Here is an 18,326-nt window from a genome sequence, read left to right on the forward strand (position 1 = left end):
ATAAGTAGTATGCACCTGTGAGCAATTGTACCAATTATTGTCTGTGAGGCAACAGATGAACAATCTACTCCAGTACTGGAGAAATGTAGAGGTTTTATTGTGTTTTTCAAGTCGAACAGTCCTGCTCTTCAGCTTCAAATGACCATCGAAGCAAAATGAGTTTCAACAAAGAAGCTGTCAATCTCTCTTATGAAGTTATGAATTAGTGGTCCATAGACCAGTAAACCTAGGATATAGACCAACAGGACAAGTATTTTAGTTTTTAATCCACTACTCAGTTTTTGTCTTTCCTTTTCTGCCACAGCACTTCCCCAAGCAGAAACTGCAGGCCTTGATGAAGAGGAGTGTGGTGAGCAGAACAATGGTGAGGAGGAAGGCCAGGACATCCAGGCTGTGATACTGGTACCAGGTGAGCTCATGGGCTTGGACTCGCAGATGTGCGGCACCCTTGTTTCTCATGGTGAACTCGATCCAGTATATTGCCTCATCCCGAGGACTTATGGGTCTGTCATGGTGGATCCTGGACAGCCGCATGGCACTCTCCTTGTACCTGTTTATCAGGGGTTGTTAGCACTTGAACCTTGAAACTCTGTTGGCAATTAACCTGTATTAGACTCCATTAGACAGGATTCTTAGAAAATAAAATATCTAATTCCTAATGGCCATCACTAAACATATTTTCTAGTATATATTTCTTTAAAAAAAATCTTGATTATTGCTCAAGGTGACACCCAAGGTGTCTTGTTTTGGCCACCTATTTTGGCCACCTATACATTGATTTTCGACAAAAACAAACAAGCAAAAGAAATGAACTCTGGTTATTTTAGTTAAATCTGTAGTTTGTAACATTTATATGTATACAAATGTTCAATAAGATTTAAACCATTGTCAGATGAGTTTGCACAATGCTGATTAAGATCAGCTTCACATGATTCTCTCTGTATTGAGGTGTTGGGGTCTTGTGTTGCCCAGTGACATTCCTGCACTGCTCACAGGAAGTGATTAGTTTTGTCAAGACTATATAAAGATGGACGGTCTTCTGGTTTAAAAAGTGAAGACGAGTAAGGGCCACAAGGACAGAACCTTCATATTTTGTACTATGATGTTAAAAAGGTCATACATTTGACTAGAGACCCTAATTATCATGAATCCTTTATGACACTCCGTCCAATTTCACCATTAATTTATTTTACATTATGCTGAAATGATAAACACTTTAAAAGATACTTGGTGCAGATGTGTTAGAGAACTTACGATTCATCATTGATGACAGTATTGACGGCATCTCTAAGGTCCTCTGTCTTCATGAAGTTTAAGTCCACAGTGAGTGCAGCTCCCTTAGCCTTCATATGGACCATGTTTGTTGGCTGGTCAGCAAACATGGGGATGCCCACCATGGGAACACCGTGGTAGATGGCCTCATAAATACCATTTGTGCCACCATGAGTGATGAAAGCTCTGGCCTTGGGGTGACCTGATGGGATACCAAAGGTCATGATGCAATTCTTTTTCAAGGTCTTATTGACCCACTCTGCACATGCCAGTTTTATCATTTTGTCAGGTTTGGCATTTCGTCTCAGAACAGAAAAAAAAAAAACATACTTTTGATATACATGACTGATCAAATGCCATATCCTGGCCTCTAGAACTTAAGGTGGAGTAATACTGCCTTGGCTGATTATTTCTGATTTTTTGACACAAAAAACACTGACACATTTTGATAAAACAGAAATACAATTACTGAGCTAAATTAGAACTACATTTTGCCCCGTAGAGTTGCTGTTCGTTGATATACGGCTTCAGTTGAGCAAATCTTTTGAGGTGCCTGAAAGTGTGGGGGTGAAATTTGGTTACGTAGACTTAGAGTGTGTGACCTGACATAATATTGGAAAATACTTTAACTCAAATCTCATTAAGCAAAAACTATTATAGACACAAGCATCTAACCTCAAGTAGATCTGTGTGTGCCCTTTGTGCACAGTTGCTTTTTATTGTTGGTCCAAGTCCAAGGTACAACTACCATTCATTTAACCTGAACTTGTTATGAGGTGATAACAAGTTCAGGTGCACATTCACACTGGAAGCAGTGGTTGAATGGCTGACCAGTACTCGCCTTTTTATTAAAGTTAAACTCACCCAGCAGGTCATTCTGGGGAATCCAGTCATAAATTCTAGTGTTGGCACCCAGAGTCTCTGGTTTTTCTCCTTTGTATCTCCACAGCACCTATAATGACACAAAAACACTCACACATTGCTAATTTTGTCATTATATACTAAAACACTTTATTTCAAAGTAATTATAATGAGGGAATTTGTAATTAAATTATTATGTTACATTTGCCAATTACCCTGTGGTTGTATGCATACCACAAAATAAAGCCATAGTAACTTTGTACCATGTCTTATTTTTTTAAATGATCATCTTAAATATATCAGCCAGTGTTTTTGAAAATCAGAAAGTTACCACTGAGATAATGGCATTCACCAACTATCTTGTTGGAATATAAAATCAAATGCAACATCCTCTTCTGACCTTTTGTGGGATCTGAGCAAGGGCCGAGGCAATCATGTTTCCTTTCTCTTTGGTGATGTTCTTGATCATAGATCCCAAAGTGAAGACCACAATGCCAGCGTCTCCTGAACTCTGCACAAATTCTTCCATGTACTGCAAGATTAGAAATACAATTCAAACCTGCTGCGAATACATGGAAGATTTACAGGCCTGCACTAATTGAGACAGCATTACCTCTGGCAAAGGTTTAGCAGGTTTGCAGTGGATTCCACCAACATATTTGAAGTTTGGGAGGATGGGGTGAGGGAAATTAAAGTCCCAGTAGGTTCGCATCAACCAGATGTCTGCTTTACCCATCAACTCACAGGCACTGGTGGGTGTCCCTGTCATGATGCAAAAATAATGAATGACTGCATCACCAATAACTAAGATGAGATGACTAATTTTCAAAACATTCCAATGAATTCAATGCAGTTACACAGGAAAGTATAATAAGATGCTTACCTTTGATTTCGGAGTAATATTTGTCTAATTCTTTCCAAGAAACATCATATATCACCAGGTCATTAATTAAATAAAATAAAGTGTTCCACACTCTCTCTGAGAAATCCATCTTGTCGGTTAGTTTGCTCATATCACCGGGGACAAAAGAAGGTGGAGCGGGTAACTGGCCACAGTGCCTCTCCCAGTTATTGACCAAGGAAAAGCGCAAAGTAAAAACCAAAGGGGTGCCCAAAATATCAGCTAATAACTCACTGCCGGGGAAAATGGGGTCAGCCAAAAGAAGGTCATATTTTTCTTCCTTCAGCTTCTTTATGATGGGTTGTGATTTCATAATTCCATCCAAATACTTCAAGGAATACTGCATGTCATGCCTCATCATATCCATGGATTTGATGTACAACTGCAAGTAGTTCATTTGATCCATTTCATACATGGAAAAGTATAGGATGTCATCAAGATATTTCTCCATCTCCTCCATTGAGACTGACACGTTGAAGGGTTCGTAATGAAAACTTGAAGACTTGCTGTCCATGAACAATGATGCACTTGGTATGAGGACCGTCACCTGGTGTCCTCTGTCGACCAGTGTGTCCAGCACAGGCTTAATGTTAATCCAGTGGCTGGCCTCCGTGTGCCACACTAAAATCTTACCCCCATTCACACTCCATGTCAAACAAAGAGCCAGCAGCACACAAACGGAAAGGTCCTGTTGTAGCTTCATGGTCACTCTTAGAGGAAATGTTGCTGCAGCCTGATCCTTTTAAAAATGTGCTTGGGGATGAGCAATTATTAACTTCACAAAGCTGAACTCTAGTTAACAGATCCCCTTTGTACAGCATGCTATTGAATAACAAGCCCTATAAAGTGTGGTTAGAGGTAAAAGGTCAATGTAAATCAGATTACTTGCCATAATCTTTCCCTTACTACTAAGCGGTTAATATGTTTCCTTTTTTATTCAAAGTAAATAAAACAATTGTCATTTGACATTGTCATTTTAACTTTACCTGTACTTCAAGTAAAGGTTGCAGCTCCCATCATATTTCTCTCTGGTGCTGAGCTTTTTTCTGTTTTGTTTGTTAAAAGCTCTGAAGAGGATCTGCTGTTGATGTCGGGCCACATACTCGGGCAAACATGTTTGCAAGGAGGAGTGTACCTATCATTATGGGAAGGGAATTGAGAATAGAGGTGAGTTTACCATCAGGAGGTTGCAATTTATTGGTATTTGTATGGGTGTGTGGATCACTTGCAGCCACCATGCCAGCTGTCCATCTGAGATCCAAATAAAGACAACATCACAATCATAGGGCATGGCAAGTTTATTTCTATAGCACTATTCATACACAGGGCAACTTTTGCTTTATATCATATTTGAGTGTAGAAAAAAATGTGTGAAGCTATTTAACTCACTTAATCACTTGATATACTTGTTACAACAACGCTCACACTGTTCATGCATGACAGGATGGATGTCATATGTGAGAAGGCTATTTTTCTTTAAGTTTGATTACATATAATTTGGTTTGTGTTAAAAATGCAGGTCAAGATTATTGAAGTAAATGCACAGAATAAAAAGTACTGTTGTGTCTTCCTTTCAAAACCACAACAGCCAATGAGCATCTAGATTTTCATGTCTTAATTAGCTTCAGGTGCAGTTACAAGTAGTGTGCACCTGTGAGCAATTGCACCAATTACTGTGTGTGAGGCAACCGATGAATAATCTAAGCAAACAGTGGAGAAATGTCGAGGTTTTATTGTTTCTCAACTCAATGTTTACTAAACAAGTGAAACAAACAAAAGTCCTGCTCCTCTTCAGCTTCAAATGACCATCAAAGCAAAAGAGTTTCAACATAGAAGCTGTCAAACTCGATTTGAAACAACTTCTTGTTTAATAAGTTATGAATTAGTGGTCCATAGACCAGCAAACCTAGGATATAGACCAACAGGACAAGTATTTTAGTTTTTAATCCACTACTCAGTTTTTGTCTTTCCTTTTCTGCCACAGCACTTCCCCAAGCAGAAACTGCAGGCCTTGATGAAGAGGAGTGTGGTGAGCAGAACAATGGTGAGGAGGAAGGCCAGGACATCCAGGCTGTGATACTGGTACCAGGTGAGCTCATGGGCTTGGACTCGCAGATGTGCGGCACCCTTGTTTCTCATGGTGAACTCGATCCAGTATATTGCCTCATCCCGAGGACTTATGGGTCTGTCATGGTGGATCCTGGACAGCCGCATGGCACTCTCCTTGTACCTGTTTATCAGGGGTTGTTAGCACTTGAACCTTGAAACTCTGTTGGCAATTAACCTTAGACAGGGTTCTTTAGACTGATTTATTTTTTTCAAGAATCTTGATTATTACTCAAGGTAACACCTTAAGTTGTCTTGTTTTTTTCTGACCACAAAAAATATACATTGTTTTTAGACAAACAAACAAAAGAAATGAACTCTGGTTATTTTAGTTAAATCTGTAGTTTGTAACATTTATATGTATCCAAATGTTCAATAAGATTTAAACCATTGTCAGATGAGTTTGCACAATGCTGATTAAGATCAGCTTCACATGATTCTCTCTGTATTGAGGTGTTGGGGTCTTGTGTTGCCCAGTGACATTCCTGCACTGCTCACAGGAAGTGATTAGTTTTGTCAAGACTATATAAAGATGGACGGTCTTCTGGTTTAAAAAGTGAAGACGAGTAAGGGCAAAAAGGACAGAACCTTCATATTTTGTACTATGATGTTAAAAAGGTCATACATTTGACTAGAGACCCTAATTATCATGAATCCTTTATGGCACTCTGTCTAATTTCACCGTTAATTTATTTTAGAACGTGCTTAAATGATAAAACAGGAAACACTTTAAAAGATACTTGGTGCAGATGTGTTGGAGAACTTACGATTCGTCATTGATGACAGTATTGACGGCATCTCTAAGGTCCTCTGTCTTCATGAAGTTTAAGTCCACAGTGAGTGCAGCTCCCTTAGCCTTCATATGGACCATGTTTGTTGGCTGGTCAGCAAACATGGGGATGCCCACCATGGGAACACCGTGGTAGATGGCCTCATAAATACCATTTGTGCCACCATGAGTGATAAAAGCTCTGGCCTTGGGGTGACCTGATGGGATACCAAAGGTCATGATGCAATTCTTTTTCAAGGTCTTATTGACCCACTCTGCACATGCCAGTTTTATCATTTTGTCAAGTTTGGCGTTTCGTCTCAGAACCAGCATGCACAAAAAAAAACATACTTTTTTATATACATGACTGATCAAATGCCATATCCTGGCATCTAGAACTTAAAGTGGCATAATACTGCCTTGGCTGATTATTTCTGATTTCTTCACCCAAAAAACACTGACGCAGTTTGACAAAACTGAAATTTAACAGTATTATTACTGAGCTGCTGTTTGTTGGTATAGTGCTTTTTTTGCCGTTGTGTACACATTTTCTAAGACTGATCAAATGCCATGGTTGTTTATTTATAATTATCACTATGTCATGTGAATTATGTCAATGGTCACATGAGGACATGAGTCACATTGTGTTACATCAGCATGAGTAGTACTAAAATCGGCTGTTCACTTGGCAGATTTTTGGTGTTTGAACGGAGAGGGGGTGGACACGCAAGTCCTGCTTTTTGCTGGTCGCTTAGACCACACACTTGGACAACGTTTTGTACTTTTTTTTTGTTCACAAGCAAATAAAACTACAAGTCGCAGTACTTTGGAGCTGTGGTTTATTGACGCTTTTACAGCCAGCACGTCAGCAACATATAGTTTTATCCTACTCAGCCTCCTGTTTGTATTTGGGTAGTCGTCTATACTTTGCAAATCTCATAAGCACACACAAGCCTCTACCTCATGTATTTGGGTGTGTGCCCTTTGTGCACAGTTTCTTTGTCATTGTCGGTCCAAGGCACAACTACCATCCGTTCATCCTGAATGTGTTATGAAGTGTAATCTATTCAGGCTGGAAACAAGCAGTGGGTGAAGGGCTAAGCAGTATAACTTTTTTATTAAAGTTTAACTCACCCAGCAAGTCATTCTGAGGAATCCAGTCATATATTCTAGTGTTGGCACCCAGAGTCTCTGGTTCTTCTCCTTTGAATCTCCACAGCACCTGTATTGACACACAGAAATTGCCAATTTTGTCATTAAAAAGTTTTACTTTTTAACTTTTGCCACTGTGGTTTTATGCACACCACAAAATCAAACCAAAGTGATTTGGTACTATTTTTTTATTTTTGAAATGATCATCTTAAATATATCAGTGAAAACTGCCAGTATTTAATTACATCAGAAATTCACCACTGAGATAATGGCATTCACCAACTATCTTCTGACCTTTTGTGGGATCTGAGCAAGGGCCGACGCAATCATATTTCCTTTCTCTTTGGTGATGTTCTTGATCATAGATCCCAAAGTGAAGATCACGATGCCAGCGTCTCCTGAACTCTGCACAAATTCTTCCATGTACTGCAAGATAAGAAATACAATTCAAACCTGCTGCGGATCCATGGAAGATTTACAGGCCTGCACTAATTGAGACAGCATTACCTCTGGCAAAGGTTTAGCAGGTTTGCAGTGGATTCCACCAACATATTTGAAGTTTGGGAGGATGGGATGAGGGAAATTAAAGTCCCAGTAGGTTCGCATCAACCAGATGTCTGCCTTACCCATCAACTCACAAGCACTGGTGGGTGTCCCTGTCATGATGCAAAAATAATGAATGACCAATAACTAAGATGAGATGACTAATTTTCAAAGCATTCCAATGAATTCAATGCAGTTTCACAGGAAAGTATAATAAGATGCTTACCTTTGAATTCGGAGTAATATTTATCTAATTCTTTCCAATTAACATCATATATCGCCAGGTCATTAATTAAATAGAATAAAGTGTTCCACACTCTCTCTGAGAAATCCATCTTGTCGGTTAGTTTGCTCATATCACCGGGGACAAAAGAAGGTGGAGCGGGTAACTGGCCACAGTGCCTCTCCCAGTTATTGACCAAGGAAAAGCGCAAAGTAAAAACCAAAGGGGTGCCCAAAATATCAGCTAATAACTCACTGCCGGGGAAAATGGGGTCAGCCAAAAGAAGGTCATACTTTTCTTCCTTCAGCTTCTTCATGATGGGTTGTGATTTTATAATTCCATCTAAATACTTCAAGGAATACTTCAGTTCTTGCCTCATCAAATCCATGTATTTGATGTACATCTGCAAGTTGTTCATTTGATCTATTTCATACATGGAAAAGTAAATGTAGTCATCAAAATATTTCTCCATCTCCTCCATTGAGACTGACACGTTGAAGGGTTCGTAATGAAAACTTGAAGACTTGCTGTCCATGAACAATGATGCACTTGGTATGAGGACCGTCACCTGGTGTCCTCTGTCGACCAGTGTGTCCAGCACAGGCTTAATGTTAATCCAGTGGCTGGCCTCCGTGTGCCACACTAAAATCTTACCCCCATTCACACTCCATGTCAAACAAAGAGCCAGCAGCACACAAACGGAAAGGTCCTGTTGTAGCTTCATGGTCACTCTTAGAGGAAATGTTGCTGCAGCCTGATCCTTTTAAAAATGTGCTTGGGGATGAGCAATTATTAACTTCACCAAGCTGAACTCTAGTTCACAGATCCCCTTTGTACAGCATGCTATTAGGTAACAAGCTATAAATACTGTGTGGTTAGAGATAACAGGTAAAGGTAAGTCAGATTACTTAAAATTCCATAATTTTACATTTAATCCTACTAAGAGGTTAACATGTTTTCTCTTTTTATTGAAATATCAACAATTGATTTGTGTGACATGAAATTTGGTAGAGATGCCCATGGTGTATTCACCCATAGTACCACTAGGAGGAAAAAACAATACTTTTGCAGCTCATAAAACATCTCAACATTTTGTTGATCACGTTGTACAGATGCTAATGGATCCCAGGTGACATGGCTAATCTTTGTGCCGATTTGACCTTTAATACTGCCATAGGTTTGACATTGGTGGTTTTGGGTGTGTTGTGCTACTGTGCATGGATCACTGGAATGATATGTTTTGATACAAACATTCAGGTTCATGGATGAATTGTTCTATGATCACACTAAATTAGTTGTTTGTCTGATATGTTGGCTAAGAATAAGTTGTATGCTTATACACCGAATGGTAAATAATATTTCCACTGAAAATCATGTTTCCAGTGTCCTTGACTCTGTTCGAACCTGGCATTAACATCCGTCCTGAGAGATCCAATCATGTACGGATGGTTCTAGGTGCAGGTATGAATGTGTCCTCAGTGCAATCACCCCACACAAACCCTCATTGTCACATGATTTCTTCTTTCTACTGGTTAAAATGTTTAATTCCACAGCAATGTGAGTACAGATTTGATTCACTCAGCCCCACCCCCCAACACACCCACGCGCAGAAATTGGCGACATAAATTTATTCTGGTGAACATACATGATGTCTGTGTGTATTTGAATACAACACGGGGGAAGCCAGGTGTGATCACAGGAGACCTATTCAGGATGCATTTTAATGGCAGGTGTGGAAAAACCCTAGTTAAGGTGCTCAGCATGTGATTGGATCACAGAGGATGGATGTTACCAGGTCTGAGGGGGGGGCTTTGTGAGCATGTTTGTATGCTGATAACATTTAGCTCAGTATATTTTTGTAAACAGCTTTTTCTGATTGACAAATAGCTCTTGTAACTCCACCCTCTATGACAACAGATAAGGAATGTCTTTGTCCATGTCTGTATCTTTCCAAGAGATGTCAAACCTTTACACCCATTTGTTATTGACTAAGGCAAACTTTATAGAGATGAAAGAACCAGAATTCAACCTTTTTTTCCCACACATTTTATCTTCATTCTTTAAACTGTTAGCAATATTGTTGCCTGAGAAGCCATGCTGTATTTAAAGGAGTGGTGTGTAGGATTTAATGGCATGGGTTTTAGTTAGCATATTGTTACCAACTAAAAAACCTTTTGCTTCATTTGTCACAGCAACCTCCGGGAAGCATACAAACCCAGGAAGACCTGCCCAGAGCTAGAGTTTGTAATTGTTTATTCTGAGCCTCTGTGGCGGTACAACATGGCAGAGCCTGTGGAAGAGGACTCGCTCCCTGTGAAGTTGAAAGGGCTTTTTCTAAGGTAGGAAAACCTCAACAACTATACTCTGGAGATGCAGTAAACTGTCGAAGACATGAGTTCTGTATAAAACAGCACTAAACATGGTTGTCTTTTAGTCTGACATCATGTGAGTTAGAGTGGGCAGAGCTGTCAGAGTGGCTGTAGACTTTAAATCTACCAGCAGAATGAAGCAGCTGATTTCAGAAGTCTACAGGGGCCTGGGTCGTCAGCTTATATTGTGAATACTGCGGAGGCGGGTTTCTGTGGACCATGCCTTTAGGAATTGGTGACATAGAGGCTGTGTTGTTCTTGGTAAATGTCACGTTTAACTGTTAGGGTGTCTAAAATCTTAACTCCGGGTACTTTGGCCCCCTCATTAACATTGTAGATTCCTTTTGACACAGGATTCAGGAGCGTCTGGAAAAAACAATAAGCATTTGAATACTGAATTCAATGCCCTGTTGATGGAGTCATTGGCCATTCAGTGTGTGTAAGTGTGTACTGCTGTTGTCCTGGTGGTACAGAGGATGTGTGAGAGAAAATGATGATGGGTGTAAAGGAGTGATGCACACATAATGGAGTGTCATGGTGCATTTCATTAATTTCTCAGGAAGTCAACCATCTTCCTTCCTCTACATTCCTGCTGCCTCCTCTCCTCCTTTTACTTTTTCCCCCTCTTTGCTCTGTCTTTCTGTCTACCACAGGGTAAGGGTTACAGCGTATTGCTTTTTGAAGTAGATATTTGCATAATCAGATTAGAATGCACGATTGTCAGTGGGCTCCCCCATTAGAGGGTGCTCCAGAGGAGAGAGGGTGCTGTCCAGCTCAACAATGAAGGACTCCCCTCCTCTCTCAGCTTCCAATCATCCCTGCACCTGCATCCCACCCACCCACCAACCAACAGCGGACTGTAGGTCAGCTGCAGCAGGCAGACCACGCTTGGACTTAGAGCTGTGGAAGAGTGAGAGAGAGAGAGAGAGAGAAGGGGGGGAGGGATGTTTTCGAGTGCATGACGGGAGTGGGAGGGCAGGGGTTGAGCTAAGATATTTAAACATGCAGAGTGTGAATTGGCTTTAAGGGGATAAAGAGCTCAGGGCCTATCAGTTGGCACCCAACTCCAGAAATTCTTTTTCATGGGCGCCTCACCCGGGAGAGCGAGGGGCTGCCTGCACTGATCTGGTCCATTGTGATAACGGATTCAGACAGTGTGTTAGACGCTGATAAGGAAATGTGCTCTCAGTAGACGATTACCCACATACTCGGGAGAGAATAGTCAATCAGCCAAATATACTTGGTGGAGGGAATGAGAAGTGTTCAGATTTATTATTATTTTCAGTACAGGGCTTCATAGTCCTGCTAGAAAGTTGAGGTCAGAGTAAAGCTCATATTGTGATTGGGTGATTTCTGTAAATAAGGTGTATCAGCAAAATGCGTTTCACAGCTCCACAGCATGCATGCAAAAGCTATCGCATGCCTTCCTATCCAGTTTCAAATGATGAGATGAGTGCACCGCTGAATGTTTTTGAGTGACCGAAACATTTCCCACACAAAGAAATAACCGGTTTTAATGCTGTATCTCCTTTTACCATGAAATCTGTCCATTTTTACCCGGAGTAGTTTCACTGAGTATTATTTCAGCTCTCTATGAAATTGTTCAATTCAGCATGAAATTGCACAAGTGGTAATATCACTCAAATCCATGCTGTGGGGTGGACAAACTGCTGCTCGACAGTATTTATCAGTGTCTCAGTACAATATAGTTGAGTATTTTATGCAGCCTCACAAAGTGTCACCTGTCATTTCCCACAGGCCTCCAGTGTGTGTCAGTGTGTCCAGCTGCCCTCTGCTCCGTTTACACACCATTTGCCAGAATTTAACTGCCGGGGTGAAACAGCCTGAAACCATCACTGTGTTTACTCTTCAGCTCAGTCTGTTGCAGCTTTTTTGCTTTAAAATGAGACACGTTTTCTTCGATTACAATAGGCGGTTAGTAATGTCTGTGTCTGACCTTGGTGTAAATGTCCTGCAAACAATGCGGCGGCTGCAGACCAATCTGCTGAATTGAGATGTAAAAGCTGAAACAAGTACTTTTTTTATTTATCAATTTCATCTATTATTTTATTAATTACTTTTTTATTTTTATTAATCAGTTTGTTGGCGAACAGAAAAAGTAGCTGATATGTTGGTGTTAGGAGCTTAGTAGCAGTGACATTTCATTCATAAATCCTGTTTTTATCAGTGAAGAAGCCTCACTTAAGGTCAGGTCTTCTCTCTTTGCCTGATCTGGAGCTGGTCACCCACACTTTTTTCGTCTCGGTGGGATTATTGTAATTCATTTAGGGCTGAAAAAAAGAAAACCTCACAGCTGCTCGGCTATAAACCAATACTGGAAGACAAGGTCATATCAGTCCTATTTTAGCCTCACCAGTCAGAGTCAGAAATTATTTTAACTAATGACCTTTCAAAGTATTTTGTCATTTCTGATTTCCAATCCCACGTGCCAAAGTGCAGGCTTGGTTGCTCGGCGGAGACTCTGTGGGAGAAGCTCCACTTTTGCAGTGAAAGGTTGCCCATCTTTGAAACCTTTTGCCTGAGGATCTGAGTCTGCAGAATGATTGCCATTTTTTTTAAATCACCTCTTAAAACATCTGTTTAGCCAATTTGGATTTTCATTTTCATTAATCCATTTTAACTGCTTGATTGTTATTTGCCCCTGTGGGGTATTTTTTTTAATTATGTATTTCATATACATTATTAGTAGTAATAATTAATACTTTATTAAGAAAATATCATAGATAGTAGTAGATAGCAGCTATTGTTATTTGGACTGTCGGTTAAGTAATTTGAAAATGTCACTTCAAACAGTACATCAGAATCATATATATATATATATGTTCTTCAAAACTTTAGCTGCAGCCCAAATTATAGTTGAATCTTATATTATTTTGCTGTTCTCCCATATAAAATAGTGTGATTAGTAGCGAAACACAGATTTCCTTCACAAACTCCATCTGTGTGTTGGTCAACTGGTCAGTGTTTGACATCAGATTGGCCTCTGACCTGCGGGGTCACAAGTTAAGCTGCATCACTTTCAGCACTTTTCTCTCAAGCCTTTGGTCAATGGACGGAGAGCTGAGGGCAGCTTGTGTCCACACGGTCATCACAGGACCTTTGGACAAGTGTCTCTGTGCTTATTGAACATGGACAAAGATGTCGTAGCTCTGCTCTTAACTTCACATCCCTTGTGTCTTGCATAGTGCCGAACGGTTTCAGTAGAACCAAACCACTTTATTGAAAAAGTAATTAAACTGTCCATTAAACTGATTTTTTATTTTTACATATATATATATATATATATATATATATATATATATATATATATATGTGTGTATATATACATACATAGGAGTTTCTGGAGCCATTTCAGTAGCTTCTCCACTGTCAAAAGTTGCTTGTATGATGAGTGAAAGTGGGAGTGACCTCTTTTGCTCAAAAGATTGAAGAACAACTTAATCAACAAATCATTTATTAAATAAATAAATCAATCAATCAATAAATAAATAAATAGTTGAAATAAATAACATACTGTATATTCACAAGAAAACCCAGATAACTTACAAAAGAGGTATTAAGAGGATCATTCGCACATGCTTCACAGTAGACAATCAATTCATATTCTTTGGCCATACGACATGCGTTGTTTACTTTACAAATCAAATAAATACATGAAATCCAGAAGATGTTTGATGAAATAAATAATAATTATTCAAAGAGGATTGTCAGTTTTGCCCAAATGCCACAAAGTAATCCCATCACAGATGTAAAGAGCAATAAACAGAAGTCTGTCAGAGGAATGATTCCTCAGAAGTCTCATAACCTTGATAATTGAAATGAAAGGTCAGATTTAGGTTTCTCTAGAAGAAAAAAGTCCAGCATGTCGATTTACATAAAAAAGTGCCCGTGGCTTTGTGAGATGATTGCAGAATGAAGAACTGGCCCAAGCCATTATCTATTCAAATGCCTTTCAGAATCTATTGCTTTAAATGAGAAATTCCTTAATCCCTCTGTTTCCTCATTGGCAAAACATCCTATCATTGCAAAGCTAAATTAGTTCCAGGCAGAACAGCAACAAGGAATATTAACAAGACACGGGGGGGATATATTGGACATCCATTATAGGTTACACATCCATGCAGAATACAAAATAAATATTCACCTGCAAATCATATTTTAACACTGATCATCGAGGAGGCTGCTACATTTGGGTTCCACAAAAATTATACAGTATTGCATCCTCTGCACTGAAACATGAGTCACACACTAGGTGACAAATGTAAGGAGCCTTGCAAAAGGACAAGGTCAGTTTTTAGACCCAGGAAAAGGGTCCGAGTCCGTCCAAGAGTTTTGTTTTTTAATGTCATTATGTCATTTCTACCAGGCCTCAGCACTGTCACAGCTGGATCCTGGTGATGGAGCTTCGGTGTCACTTGTCATGGCCCAGGTGTGTGGTTGGGTCTGCAGCCGCTCCATGTTTCCTTTGAGGAAGGTGAGCAAAGTGGCAGGGGAGTGACTGGCCGGTTGACCGCTCTGGCTCTCCAGCAGCTGCACCAGGAAGTTGATGTAGCGCATTGCCAGGCGCAGGATCTCGTTCTTGCTCAGCTTCTTCTCCGGAGGATGTGTGGGGATGAGCTTTCGGAGCTCGGCAAAGGCGGTGTTGACGTTGTGCTGACGCCAGCGCTCCCTCGTGTTGGTGAACACCTTCCTGGTCATGGTGTCGAGTGGAGCTGTGTTGATTAAATGGTTGACAGATAATCAGTCAGCAACTGTTTTTATAAATCGAATCATCATTTCCGACATCTGACCAGATTTTCAGCTGTCATAATAATCTGATAATCAGAGACTGAATATTTGATCTTTTTTTTACTCCTTATTGGACAAAACGAGAGATAAGCAGCAGCAATGGCATGTGAACACATTTTAGTTCATGATAGAAAATCATACATTTTTTTAAATTCAAACTGGTGAGTTTTTAAATGTATTTGTTGCTATATCTGCTCCCGTTGCTGGCATAAGAGGACATACAGTATGATTATATAATAAAACGTGTGAAAATGTATTCACAGGGTTACAGGTTAGAATTGTTTAAAAAAGTGCTCTATATTATAAACATTTAAACTTCCTTTTAATAGGAATATTAACATGTTTACTGCTTGGAAATGGCTTCAAATTTTGTTGAAATTTTTTTTATTAGTCTACAACTAAGAAAAGTGCAAATAATTTGATTTCATGGTATAAATTAACATTGTTTATTTACTACTATACAACAAGAGTACATAATGTTTTCTTGTATTACACCAGTTAGTGTAATTAGTTGTGGAAAGTCATGGTCTAAAAAAAATACCACAAAATTGAATGTCTCACCTGTGTGCTGTGTATGTGTTTGCAGAAAGGTAAAGAAATCTCAGCCGCAGTGTCAGTGGGTCATCTGAGTCCAGAGGGTGTGAATGTCCACTCAGTCACGTCTTCTCATGCTCACTGAGAGATCCTTATGTCCGAGACGGGAGGAGAGCGAGAGAGAGGTAGGTAGGGAGGGAGGGAGGGATGAGAATGGGGGGGAAGACTGCTGCAATACTCGCATCCCACATTTTATAGCAGCGTGAACCCTATTGTGTGACGTGTGCTGTTTAGGAGGACGGTGTTAACTGAGCAATGATAGTTAAAACACACCCACTCTGTGTTATCATTTAGAAGCATGGGGGGCGGGGGGATTTAGACTCACGTTATTCACAAATCATCACTTAAAATCATTTTTTTATTTGTTTTTGTCAAACATTTAAAGAAGATTCATGTGTGGTGGTTTTTCCTGGAGCTTTCATGATTCAACAGCTTTTTAAGAGACCATTTGTGCTGCTTTTATGACTCATTGCTCATTTAATCCCTGAAGGTTAGCACTAAAGGTGACAAATACATTCCCATTGAGGTGAAACTGAGACGTTCATCTCGCTGATCCTTCTCTTACTGATGTGGACACTTGTTCCTTTCTGTTTTCTCTGACATTAAGCGTGGACAACCCACCGTCCGCTACACCGTGGAAAAGTCCTTGATATTGCTGGCTGCTCTGCTATTGAATTCAGCCTGATTGGGCTACAGAAGGTAAAAATACCATATCCAGTTTGACAGTCAAACAATATGGGTTTTGTTATGACTATGGTAATCTTGTTGAGCCATTCTAAAAGGCCACACATAAATTACAGAGGAAATGGGGGAGAGCACAACGTCCTATCTCACCTCACTGCAGCCACTCCTCACCCCTCTTTCCTCCCCCCCGCCTCCCACTTTTAAAAAAACTAGTCTAATTTAAACAATGTCACTGTTCTTTTTACACCCTTCAAGTGTTGTTTCAAAGACGCAGCCTTCCATAAAGTCTGTGTGTGAGTTGGAATTTACATAATCCGATTAGGGGCCGGGATTAGTCCTGGGCCTGGAGAACAGGCCCGATGGGGGCCCTTTTTCTGAATCGGCCATTCATGGGTCCTGCTGCACATCCAAGAGGCTGCACCTGCAGGCCAGGCGCCGCCGCACTCCATCCAGGCTCCATTGCAGGTCTACAGACACACTCTCAGTAGCATAGTTTGGCCACTTTATCAACTTTATCACAGCAGCAGGGCGAGGAATCACATACGTTCAGCAGCACGTCAACTTAAGTCTGCATGACGAGTAGAATCTAAGGGACATGACTCATGTGTGACAGCAATGTAATTATGTGTTTCCCTGTGATTCACAGTTGACGAGCTGTGATTGAATTTAAACTGCTGAATCATAGAGAGGAGTTTGATGCACTAGAGCAAAACCAAGTGTTTTTCTTTACTTGATCGTGTTCTCATGCCTCGATGCTGACTGCCACAGACAGAGGAATCATGATCTCAGGTTGTCCATCCCAGTTTTGTGAATGTGATATTTTCTCTCAGGGAATTTCTTCACAGTTAACACTAAAGGTTCACTTGGACACAAAGATAAACTGATTATAATTTGGCAGTCAAAGGTCACTGTGACCCCACAAAACGATACCAAAAGACATCATTCACAAGCTAATAAATTATGACAAAATACACTCAATTTTCATTAAAGTCTACATATGTGCATATACTATACATTTGGACAGATGTGGATGTAAAGGGCAATTTACCTGGGTTGACAAGGAAATCAACCACAGGTTGGACATTTTCAGGGCTGCGTTGATTAATTGCCAAATGTTTTTAAAATAAATACAATAATTTGAACTTTATAAATGTGAATGGTTTCTGTGACAGTAAAATGAAAAGCTTTACTCTGTGGACAGTACAAGACATTTGAAGTTTGAGGTTTGGGAAACCATTTATCTGACATTTTATGGACCAATTAACTAATTGAATAATTGAGGGAAATTAATTGACAGGTTAATTAATCCAAATAATTTTCTCCCTCACCCTGCTGTGCCTGCTCTCCTGGTCCCTAACTGTGGTCCAGCCTGAAATTGTTGAATGGATTACTATGAAACCTATGTAAATTGACTTAATCTGTAGTGACATCAAAAGGGCCTCTCTGGTCCCTACATCATGTATATTGTGTGTGTTTGTAGTAATTAATAATCTAATTAGACTATAATTAGCCTCAGCAGTAATGCTTACAATATTTGTCTTTTCTAATTGAATGTAGTGATTTATTAACCATTTTAAAATAATTGACCTGAGTGATTATTTTTTTACCCCTTCTTAAATACAAAATGTGTCTATCACTCTGATCTTAAGTCGGTATTTACTCACCAAAAATGTACCAAAGGAAAAACCCACCCTTTATTTACAGAGGACACACAAACACACAGGTGACTGACTTGGCTAACTGACAGTGATTTAAAATCACAGCTGTGTGACCTTTGCAGCTGTAGCCACAAGAGGATTCAGGTTTGAAGAATGGCTTTGGTTTAAACAGCCTGTTCATTCCCATAATATTTCTCCTGTCCCATTCAGTCCAGGTTAGGAGGCAATTACTACACCATCATGCTGCTGTTTGCCGAGCTTCTCCTTTAACCATCCTCCCACAGCTTTTGTTCCTGTGCCATAAAAAATCCCCACCATTTTGTCTTTGTTTGTCCACTGCTTGGTGGAGGCCAGAGAGATGTTAAAAGAAAAAAAAAAAAAGCTG

The 18,326-nt window shown here is 39.9% G+C and overlaps 2 protein-coding genes across 5 annotated transcripts; both read right to left on the reverse strand.

The window, feature by feature from the left end:
* Window positions 1-73: 73 nt before the first annotated feature.
* Window positions 74-8,602, reverse strand: ugt2b3 (UDP glucuronosyltransferase 2 family, polypeptide B3). Of its 4 annotated transcripts, none has more exons than XM_044026209.1 (7): window positions 7,831-8,602; window positions 7,569-7,717; window positions 7,356-7,487; window positions 7,044-7,131; window positions 5,908-6,127; window positions 4,941-5,264; window positions 74-226 (listed from the first exon to the last, which is right to left on the reverse strand). In XM_044026209.1, the coding sequence occupies exons 1-6, from the start codon at window positions 8,549-8,551 to the stop codon at window positions 4,985-4,987; spliced, it is 1,590 nt and encodes a 529-aa protein (XP_043882144.1). In that variant the 5' UTR covers window positions 8,552-8,602; the 3' UTR covers window positions 74-226; window positions 4,941-4,984. The 4 variants fall into 4 exon arrangements, with proteins under 4 accessions (XP_043882144.1, XP_043882145.1, XP_043882141.1 ...); XM_044026210.1 differs by lacking the exons at window positions 4,941-5,264; window positions 5,908-6,127; window positions 7,044-7,131; window positions 7,356-7,487; window positions 7,569-7,717 and adding exons at window positions 1,255-1,474; window positions 2,137-2,224; window positions 2,534-2,665; window positions 2,747-2,895; window positions 3,017-3,636 and having other exon boundaries at window positions 74-550; window positions 7,827-8,602; XM_044026206.1 differs by lacking the exons at window positions 4,941-5,264; window positions 5,908-6,127; window positions 7,044-7,131; ... (1 more) ...; window positions 7,569-7,717; window positions 7,831-8,602 and adding exons at window positions 1,255-1,474; window positions 2,137-2,224; window positions 2,534-2,665; window positions 2,747-2,895; window positions 3,017-3,811 and having other exon boundaries at window positions 74-550.
* Window positions 8,603-14,219: 5,617 nt separating this feature from the next.
* tal2 (T-cell acute lymphocytic leukemia 2) lies at window positions 14,220-15,632 on the reverse strand. Its single transcript, XM_044026145.1, has 2 exons — window positions 15,567-15,632; window positions 14,220-14,929 (listed from the first exon to the last, which is right to left on the reverse strand). The coding sequence occupies exon 2, from the start codon at window positions 14,913-14,915 to the stop codon at window positions 14,577-14,579; it is 339 nt and encodes a 112-aa protein (XP_043882080.1). The 5' UTR covers window positions 14,916-14,929; window positions 15,567-15,632; the 3' UTR covers window positions 14,220-14,576.
* Window positions 15,633-18,326: the final 2,694 nt, after the last annotated feature.

This window comes from Solea senegalensis, linkage group LG5, assembly GCF_019176455.1.
Source record: "Solea senegalensis isolate Sse05_10M linkage group LG5, IFAPA_SoseM_1, whole genome shotgun sequence".
Taxonomy (NCBI): domain Eukaryota; kingdom Metazoa; phylum Chordata; class Actinopteri; order Pleuronectiformes; family Soleidae; genus Solea; species Solea senegalensis.